General features: G+C 52.2%; 1 protein-coding gene across 1 annotated transcript in view; it reads right to left on the reverse strand.

Moving 5' to 3' along the window:
• The window catches only part of LOC307077551 (unconventional myosin-XVIIIa-like), a 69,758-nt gene that overhangs the window by 28,340 nt on the left and 30,302 nt on the right, over positions 1-11,116 (reverse strand). Inside the window, exons 12-17 of the mRNA XM_079738979.1 lie at positions 10,023-10,266; positions 7,576-7,662; positions 4,645-4,774; positions 1,713-1,872; positions 373-559; positions 1-147 (exon numbers count right to left, since the gene is read on the reverse strand). The exon at positions 1-147 is cut by the window's left edge and continues 82 nt beyond it. Coding sequence (XP_079595105.1) covers positions 1-147; positions 373-559; positions 1,713-1,872; positions 4,645-4,774; positions 7,576-7,662; positions 10,023-10,266 — 955 coding nt within the window. The remainder of the gene's footprint in view (positions 148-372; positions 560-1,712; positions 1,873-4,644; positions 4,775-7,575; positions 7,663-10,022; positions 10,267-11,116) is intronic.

An 11,116-nucleotide genomic window follows, 5' to 3' on the forward strand; every position in this document is an offset into this window, starting at 1 on the left:
AGAGGAGGCGTCCTCCGCCTCGCCCTCTGCTCCTCCTCCTGCTCCTCCTGCTCCTCCTCCTCCTCCGGCCCGGAGCGCGTCGGCCCGCGGCAGCAGGCAGTGGACAAAGTGGACCCTGGACCTCCTGACCAGGTCCAGCAGGGTGTCCTGAGGACCAGCAGACCAGATCAAACCCGTCTCTACCTTTAAGAAGTTGCTAAATGAACAGTGTGACCGTCACTATGCGGTAGATCTAGTTTGGCTTCTTTTACAGTACAAATATCCAACCTATCCATCCTGCTCCATACCCCTTCCTCCCTACTCCTTCTCCACCTCCTTCTCCTCCCTACTCCTTCTCCACCTCCTTCTCCTCCCCCTCCTCCCCCTCCTCACCACTTGGAGTTTGATCTGGATGCAGAGGGACTTCTTCTTGATGGCGGCGACCCCGGAGGTGAAGGTCTTCCTGATGCTGGAGGCGCGGCGCAGGGAGAGCTGAGACGCCCCGTCCAGCCCCGCGATGGAGCCCGAAAGCGCCGCCGCGCCCACCGGCCGCGATAGGAACAGGGAGCGGATGTTCTTCCTGGGGGAGGGCCAATGGGGGGATGTTTAGGAAGGGTTCCACCTGTAGCCCTCTTGGAGCGAGATCCCACTTGGCCAAGGTTCATAGAACATGTGAGGCTGCTTAAAGCAGCCCTCACCCAAACAAACTCCACGGAGATGCTAACCACGGCCTTGGTCTATACAGCATACACGTTGTATGTTGTCGTATGTAATCATGGCCACAGTTCATTCAACATATGATCAATGATGTGTCGTAAATATACGGCCTTTTGAGACTATACCTGTGATTAAGGGCTGTACAAATAAAACCCAGGGCTTAATAACAGTCCCAACAGAAGTATCACAAAACCCCCGCGGTAAATAACAGTAGTATCACTAAACCCAGGGGTTAATAACAGTAGTATCACTAAACCCAGGGGTTAATAACAGTCCTAACTGTAGCATCTCTAAACCCTGTGGTTAATAACAGTAGCATCACTAAACCCTGTTGTTAATAACAGTAGTATCACTAAACCCAGTGGTTAATAACAGTAGTATCACTAAACCCCGGGGTTAATAACAGTAGCATCACTAAACCCAGGAGTTAATAACAGTAGCATCACTAAACCCAGGGGTTAATAACAGTAGTATCACTAAACCCAGTGGTTAATAACAGTAGTATCACTAAACCCCGGGGTTAATAACAGTAGTATCACTAAACCCAGGGGTTAATAACAGTAGTATCACTAAACCCAGTGGTTAATAACAGTAGTATCACTAAACCCCGGGGTTAATAACAGTAGTATCACTAAACCCAGTGGCTAATAACAGTCCTAACAGTAGCATCACCAAACCCTGTGGTTAATAACAGTAGTATCACTAAACCCCAGGGTTAATAACAGTAGCATCACTAAACCCAGGAGTTAATAACAGTAGCATCACTAAACCCAGGGGTTAATAACAGTAGTATCACTAAACCCAGTGGTTAATAACAGTAGTATCACTAAACCCCGGGGTTAATAACAGTAGTATCACTAAACCCAGGGGTTAATAACAGTAGTATCACTAAACCCAGTGGTTAATAACAGTAGCATCACTAAACCCCCGGGGTTAATAACAGTAGTATCACTAAACCCAGTGGCTAATAACAGTCCTAACAGTAGCATCACCAAACCCTGTGGTTAGGCGCTCACTTCTGCGACTCCTGCAGCAGCGTGGCAGCGTTGGCGGAGGCGGGGTTGGCGCGGGCGTGGCTCAGCCAGCGGCGGGCGTCGTACTCCACCCAGTCCGTCCCGTGGCTGTGGCCCAGCAGGAAGTGATGCGGCCGCTCGCTCCGCAGGAGCACCGGGGGGCCTGGGGGGCAGAGGTCAGAGGTCAGAGGTCGGATCAGCTCCATCGCCGTGAGGGAGGAGATGGGATGGGGAGATGTGCCTCCCACACACACACGCTGAAACATACATTATACACGTGGATCACATACACACACACACCCACTTACAGGCATACACGCCATACACATTATCACACGCACATCCTACACAGACACACATACAAGTACATACAAACGCATCATAAACTTCAACATGCAAACACACACATTGTAGACACGATCACACTCACAAGCACACACACATCCTACATGGACACACACGCACAAACACACACACAGTGTGCACCAACCGGCTCCATACCATCTGTCTGGGAGCTCAGCAGCCGATGGCTCAGATACGTCTTGTTCTGAACATCTCGCCCTGCCACTCAGCCACCTGCTGCCTCCAGCCCGCCCCCGTTCATTCATAGATGCACACATTACCCTAACCGGGCCCCGGGGCCCACGTGGGTCAATCACACCTCCAAACACCTCGCCCGCCATGGGTCAAAGGTCAGAGGTCGGACCCGGCAGATCCGGGGTCAGATTGATACCAACATGGACCAGCAAGCCCGGAGCCTCAACACTCACACATTATTGTGCACACATACACAGGAACACACATATTATCACACACCCACAGACACACACCACCCCCCCCGACCAAAGGTGTGTCGAGGCACGGGTCAGATGATACACAAGGCCGTACAATAACAAGTTAACTCCATCACACTAACACCGTGCAAATCTGGCTGCTCTGGTTGCTAGGGGTTGCTAGGGGAAAGGTTAGCTCCAGAGAACCTACCGTTCCATCATTCATATCACTCTCTCTCTCTCCCTCTCAAGTACTTATTGTGCTCATTCTGTTGTTGCGTTGAGGACTACTCATTACAAACCTCAGATTTTTCATTAAATTTCCTCGTTTTATATGCTGTATATTCGATTTCCCAAGAAGGTTGCACTTATTCACTTTTCGGTTTTTCCGTCGGCTTGTGTGTCTGTCTGTCTATGTACGTGTCTGTCTGTGAGTCTGTGTGTGTGTCTGTCCGTCCGTCTGTCTGTCAGTTTGGTTGTGTCTGGCCATCTGTCCAATTGTGTGTCTTTCACTCTGTCGGTCTGTCTCTCTGCTCGTCTGTGTGTCTGTGTGTCGGCCTCTCTGTGTTGTGGTCCATCCGTCTGTCCGTCTGTCCATCCATATGCGTGATATCTCACAACATTGAGCAGGGAATTAGACCAAATGTGATGGGTAGGTTGATTACGGGCCGAGTAAGAAGAGCCAAGCGGGGAGTGGCCGTGAAAAGGTGGCCATGAAAGGCCATTTCCATCACTGCTTCCTCGGCAGAGGTCAATGTTCCACCAGCGCATCCTCTCCTCTCCTTTGAGCCTTTCCTCAGGAGCTCTCTGCAGCCTCAACCTCCTGAACGCAAACAGCCCGAAGTTTGCAACGCACCGAACGAAACCCTTTTTGTACCGAGACGGTGGCGAGGCTACAGCTGTGTCGAGGTTATAGGCCCAGCGCCGTTCCTCTGACGTCTTTACCCGACCTCCCACGTCCTCAGCACAACATGAACCAAGAGAGCACCGCAAAGCCCGCACCTCCTCTCTCCTCGTTTCTCCGACCGGACCCCGATCCTTCAGAATCAATCCTGCCGTAAACACTGCTTCTTTGCTCAAAACGTCCCGCCGCCTTATTGCACAAAATAAACATTCTCCTTGTGGCGGGAAACACACAAGCAGCGCGCGGCCGTCGCTAAGCAACAGAGACACACACACGAGTGCTCTAACCCGCGACACACACACACAGACACACACAAACACACAACGGTAACTTTGTGGGAACAAGACGTCACCCTGACCTTGTGGAGGCTGTGCTCGAGGCGGCTGCTGTTATTCCGAGGAACGCTACGCCACTCGGAGGTGGGGAACAGCATGTTAAATATATATTGAAATAGGAGGCTGAGAGAGAGAGCATAAAGGAGGCGACCTTCTGGCATTATTCATATTCTCTCTCCGCGATGCGGTGGATCAGCGGCTGACCCACACTCCGGGAAACACACTCCTCTCGTGAGGTCCCTTTATCACGCAGTCAATAGCTTCTTCTGAGGAGGGTGTGTGTGTGTGTGTGTGTGTGTGTGTGTGTGTGTGTGTGTGTGTGTGTGTGTGTGCCTGTGTGAGTCTCTCTCTTTGTCTGTGTTTGTCTGTGTGTGTGTGTGTGTGTGTGTGTGTGTGTGTGTGTGTGTGTGTGTGTGTGTGTCTCTGTCTGGGTCTGTGTGTGTGTGTGTGTGTGTGTGTGCCTGTGTGTCTCTCTCTCTTTGTCTGTGTGTGTGTTTCTGTGTGTGTGTGTGTCTCTCTCTCTCTCTTTGTCTGTGTGTGTGTGTGTGTGTGTTTCTGTGTGTGTGTGTGTGTGTGTGCCTGTGTGTGTGTTTCTCTGTGTGTGTGTGTGTGCCTGTGTGTCTCTCTCTCTTTGTCTGTGTGTGTGTGTGTGTGTGTTTCTGTGTGCGTGTGCGTGTGTGTGTGTGTGTGTGTGTGTGTGTGTGTGTGTGTGTGTTTCTGTGTGTATGTGTGTGTGTTTCTGTGTGTGTGTGTGTGTGTGTGTGTGTTTCTGTGTGTGTGTGTGTGTGTTTCTGTGTGTTTGTGTGTGTGTGTGTGTGTGTGTGTGTGTGTGTGTGTGTGTGTGTGTGTGTGTGTGTGTGTGTTTCTGTGTGTGTGTGTGTGTGTGTTTGTGTTTCTGTGTGTGTGTGTGTGTGTGTGTGTACCTCTCTCTCCAGGACCGTAGTAGCTGAAGAGCCGCTCCAGCAGCGTCTCCTCCGAGGCCCCCGGCCGCTGCGCCTCCTCCTCCAGGAGCCACAGGAGGCCCCGCGCCTCGTCGGTCCGCAGGGTCCGCACCTACACACACACACACACACACACACACACACACAGTTATACACAAGCACACATTATCACACGCACACACACAGACAAGCACATTATTATACACTCACAGAGTCACACACACACATAATCACACTCACACACACACACACACACACACTTTATTATACACACACAGAATCACACACACACATTATCACACTCACACACATACACACACATTATCATAAAAACGCACACACACACACACACATTATCATACACACACTAGCATATACCACCACACCCTCACACACACACACATTATTGAACACACATACACAGAAACACACACATTTTCATGCAACCCCCTCCACACACACACACACACACACACACACACACACACACACACACACACACACACACACACACACACACAAACTCACATCAATTTAAAAAATCAAAAACACACACACACACACGTTCATCAACAGCACCTTTTCAATGTCTGATTAGCTGCGCTAGCTGTCAGCCCACCAACAATGCTAACTTCATTCACCGTGGAAGCGCTGTTAGCGTTAGCCTCTGTTAGCCCGTAGTGCGTCAGAGCCCGGAGTTAGTGCTCCGAGACGCTCTAATAACGCTACTTATCTATCTCAAAGGGACAGATTCCAGCAGGAAATTGCTGCCTCTATTGTTCATTCCCTTAAGAAACCGAAAAGACCGCGGCAGGCGAAGGAAAAACAACGTTCATGTTCCCGATGGCGTGCTGGGTACAGTCTAAAGTTGTCACTCAACCTCCCTGCTGGAACAAACCTTTGATATCAGCATTCAAAAATACATGGCACTAGAAAGGGTTTGTAACCTTCATGTGTGGATGGGGGAGCAGAGTTGGGGACGGAAGAACAGACACACAACCACAGACCAACACAACCACACACCCTGGAATATCAAGCAGAATGACCACTTGAAACCTTGGTGCTATGGTTCCACACACACATACAAACACACAAACACACACACACACACGCGCTCACTCACAATCACAGACACACACCCACTCTTACTCACACATTCACAATCACAGACACACACAAGCACACACACTCCGAATCACAGACACGCACTCTTACTCGCAGACACTCACAAACACAGACACACACACGCTCACAATCCCAGACACACCCTCAATCACAGACATACACACTCTCACTCTCACACACACACACGCGCACACACACACACACACTCTCTCTCTCACTCACTGAAACACACACACAGACTCCCACTTAGAAACCCACTCCTTCACACACACACTCTCTCTCACTCACTGAAACACACACACAGACTCCCACTTAGAAACCCACTCCTTCACACACACACACACGCACTCTCCCAATCAGAGACACACACCCCTCCAGCGGGTTCTTGGGTGTCCTGTGTGCCCGTGGGGCCAGGTCGATGGGGCCCCTGATTAAACAGGTCTAATTATGTCATCTTAGGGCCGCTAAAGATGCTAATCTCCGCTAACCTCGCCAGGACTCCTCTTTGAACAGGTGATTGAGCTGGAGGTGTGTTTGAGTCGGGATTAGAGGTGGATTCTGTTGGGTTCCAGGGATTAGGAGGAGCTCCCCCCCCCCCACCCCCCTGTGTGTGTGGATGTGATTACAAGAGAGATCCTTTAAGAGTTGAAAGGCCTTAAACTGCTGTTGACATGCATTGTATGTTAATGAGGGAGTTCAGAGTGGTTCAGGGTTCACCTGAGAACGCATAGCCTAAGCCCCCAACACCCCACTTACACACGGATTGTATGTTGTACGTCCTGGCACTTAAAAATAGTACTTTGCGTCGTGTAGCATCTTATCCTAGCTATCTTTGATGGCTAGCATTTTTAGCAAGTCCTACGTTTATATGGACATCCTTACTGTGCCGACAGAGATGTATTGTGATTTCTCTTTCTTCTGACACGTGTACTTAATATAAATCGCTTTGGACACAAGCGTCTTCAGCATACAGCTGAATTGGATCTTCGTCTGGCGTCGTGTTCAACAAGACAACTCTGCTACGTCCTCTCGTGCACTCAACCCCCCCCCCACAACGAATGAGTACCTCGTAAATGGTAAACGGACTGCATTTATAGAGCGCTTTACTAACCGGCGGCCACTCAAACCACCTTACAATATAACATTCACCCGTTCACGCGCACATTCGCACACCGACCGCGGCGCAAGCCACGTAGGGCAACAGCCGGCTCGTCGGCAGCAGTCAGGGTGAGGCGTCTCGCTCGGGGACACCCCGACGCTCGAGCTAGGAAGAGCCGGGGATCGAACCAGCGACCTTCCAGTCACCAGCCGAGCCGCTCTGCCTCCTGAGGCGCACGCCGCCCCTGATCCTGCTGCCCAAGCCCGCTCCAGACGTTGCTCTGCAGAGCGTGCGCATGGAAGCCACAACGCAGCCTCAGCAACGATGCTCGGTCGGGATCTGATTTTAGGGTTGGCTGGTCTGAGGGAAGGCCGTGTGTGTGTGTGTGTGTGTTGAGTGTGTGTGTTTGAGAGAGAGAGAGAGAGAGAGAGAGAGAGAGAGAGAGAGAGAGGGAGAGAGAGAGAGTTAGTGAGTGAGTGAGTGAGTGAAAGAGAGAGAGAGAGAGAGAGAGTGGGAGAAAGAAAGAGAGAGAGAGAGAGAGAGAGTGAGAGTGAGAGTGAGAGAGAGTGTGAGAGAGAGTGTGAGTGAGTGAGTGAGTGAGTGAGTGAGTGAGTGAGTGAGTGAGTGAGTGAGTGAGTGTGTGTGTGTGTGGAGGCAGACAGAGTCTCGGGGGGCAGCGGGGCGCTCACCAGAGCCTGGCTGGACGCCTGGTCCACCATGGCGACGGACAGCGAGGTGCTGGGCTCCAGGCCTTCCAGGGACAGCTCGATGTTCTCCTGCAGCGCACACACACACACACACACACACACACACACACAGCGGGGGTCAGGGGTCGCACCGGGGTCGGGAGGTCAGACAGGGCGGGGAGGGGATCACCATGTCTAAAGCCCCCCGTTTCCCACCGGCACACAACAGAGACAAAAAGCAAGAGCTTCAGAAAAGCCTTTCATTCGTCTCCCGCGTTGCTTGATGAGCCTCAGCACAGAGAACACAAACTACATTCACGCTGATAACCGCGCGTGCGCCTATTGCTCGCCTATTGCGTGTCTGTTGCGTTCAAAGCATTTTTGCATCAAAAGAAGAAATGAATGGAAGCCAAAGGGCGAGACAGGCATAGCGCGTCGTTTCTTATAAGCCTGCGTTGGCGTTGGGATGACTGCTCTGTCTCCAGTGGACACCGAGACGAGCGCTTCTTAATAATCCTGTTATTAGTGTTGACTGGAAGACCAGCCTCTGAAAGGGAAGACCAGACGGAGGAGACATCCTAACGCTCGCTCCCACCGGCGGGAGCGCGAGCCGCAGAGCGAACACATCGCCGCACGCTCACTCCGCTGATCCGAGAAGTGTGGGAGAGAGAGAGAGAGAGAGAGAGAGAGAGAGAGAGAGAAAGAGAGAGAGAGCGAGAGAGAGAGAGAGAGAGAGAGAGAGAGAGGGGGGGAGAATGCCGGGTGGAATATCTGCAGAACGCGGCCGTGCGACGTGTCGCCGCTGCAGGTTTCCGGGGAACAAACACGTTTGATTACACAGAGGCAGAGAGCGAAAGGGTCCGGGCATTCCGCCGGGGCAGAGGTCAGCCAGTCCTCGCCGCTCGCTGGCTAAACAGTCCTGATGTCGCCGCGCCGCCATCAGGGGGTTTTAGTTCAATTGGTGTGTCTGTCGAGGACGGCGAGGGGGGAGGACAGAAAGGAAGCGTGTACGCGCTGGTTTTTACGCGCTGAAAGCACAAACTTTGGGGAACATGGTGCGAAAAACACGAAAACTGAGGACAAGAGTCGACCCGTTCTACGACGTCGGGCTTTGTTCCGTCACGACGACAGCCAGAAGTCTGCCTTTATCCGCTATTGGTCTTGTTTTTGTGGCGATCTGCGGTTCGAAGCGAGGCGCGTTCCCGCGGCGGCTCAGAGCTGTGGTTGTCACCGTTGGCCTCCGTTCCCAGGGGGACGCTTGTTGTGTTCTGCTTTGTCTGCCCCTCCTCTCTCACTCCTTTCTCCCTGCTCTCCAACAACATGCTGGAATGGGAACGTGTTGTTGGAGCGGGCCGCGGCCTGCCGAGCATCTCACACCTCCTCCTCCGGCTGAGGAGGAGGAGAACACAGAGGAGACGCAGCGTCTCACACCTCCTCCTCCTGCTGAGGAGAACACAGGGGAGATGCACCTCCTCCCTGCTCCTCCTGAGGAGATCACAGGAGCCACAAAACCTGGTGGAGGAGGAGCTGAGGGGAGGTGCATCTCCTCTGCTGATGAGAGGAGGGGGGTCTGTCTTGTGAGAGACACACACACGTGCACACACACACACACACACACACACACATACGCCCATACAGACACACACACACACACACACACACACACAGACAGACAGACAGACACACACACGCACACACACACACACACGCCCATACAGACAAACACACGCACACACAAACACACAAACAGACCCACACACACTCCCACGTGGGTGCAGTGGCGGGGGGGGCGAGGTGGAGCTGCCATACGGCCTCGCCCGCATCATCCCTTTGATCTGTGATGGGGGGCGGAGCAACAGACGGGCGCAATGAAGAGGGCGCCCCCCGACACAACTGATAAAGAGCAGGAGAAGAAGAAAGAGCTGGGGGGGGTGAAGTGGTGAGAGCGTGTGTGTGTGTGTGTGTGTGTGTGTGTGGGGGGGTGTGTGTGTGTATCGGTCTATGTGGAGCACATGCTCCTCCTTTTGCATGTTTGTGTATCTGCAATCACGCAAGTGTGTCAGTACACCTGGACCCCCCTCTCTCTCCTCCCCCTCTCCCCCCCTCTCTCTCCTCCCCCTCTCCCCCCCACCTCCTTGAATCTCTCCCCCCGCCCTCCCCCTCTCTCCCCCTCACCTCCTTATATCTCTCCCCTCTCCCTCCCCCCTCTCTCCCCCTCACCTCCTTCTATCTCTCCCCTCTCTCTCCCCCCTCTTTCCCCCTCGCCTCCTTGTATCTCTCCCCCCTCCCGCTCTCTCCCCCCTCTCCCCTCCCCCCCTCACCTCCTTGTATCTCTCCCCCCTCCCTCCTCTCCCCCCTCACCTCCTTGTATCTCTCCCCCCTCCCCCTCCCTCCCCCCTCTCCCCCCTCACCTCCTTGTATCTCTCCCCCCTCCCTCCTCTCCCCCTCACCTCCTTGTATCTCTCCAGCTCGTCCACAAAGGAGCGCTGGTGGAAGAGGCTCTGCAGTCGCTCCTGGGCGTAGTTGTGGCAGAGGTCCTGGAAGCTGGCCCCGCCCACTTCCTGGCCCGAGGCCCCGCCCCCCTCCTGGCCCGAGGCCCCGCCCCCCTCACGGTGGGCCAGGCGGGGGTTCTGGAAGCCCGGTGTGTCGACGATCAGCAGGGAGCACAGCGAGTGCTGCCCACTCTTCAGCACCCTGGAAGGACACACACACACACACATTATAAACACACACACACACACACACACATTATAAACACACACATTATAAACACACACACATACATGTTATAAACAAACACACAAACACATTATAAACACACATACACACGCACACACATATTATAAACACACACACACACACGCACACACACATTATAAACACACACACACACACACATTATAAACACACACACACACACATTATAAACACACACAAACACACACACACACACACATTATCAACACACACACACACACACACACATTATAAACACACACACACACACATTATAAACACACACACATACACATTATAAACACACACAAACACACAAACACACACATTATAAACATACACACATACACATTATAAACACAAACACACACACACACATTAACAACACACACACACACACACACATTATCAACACACACATATGAAGATATAAACACACATACAGGTGTGTACAAACACACATATCAACACACACACAAGCAAACGCACATACACACTTAAAGAACAACATACACACAAACTGTTGTTCTTTGAATATCATTTAAGCCGTTATATTTTGGGATCCATAATATTGCTGCTTATTATTTTCTATTAGTGATCCTAAGTTGACACTGGTTCTCGTGACAACAACGTCAGGATGCCAGGATGACCTCATGGTGACCTTGTGGTGACCTCATGGTGACCTTGTGGTGACCTCGTGGTGACGTTGTGGTGACCTCGTGGTGACCTTGTGGTGACCTTGTGTGCGCTACAACTCATCGGATCAAATAGAACACAGATTGACCTTTGATCCTAGCCACTGACCTGT

Source organism: Pollachius pollachius (genome assembly GCF_949987615.1).
Source record: "Pollachius pollachius genome assembly, chromosome: 6".
Classification (NCBI taxonomy): Eukaryota; Metazoa; Chordata; class Actinopteri; order Gadiformes; family Gadidae; genus Pollachius; species Pollachius pollachius.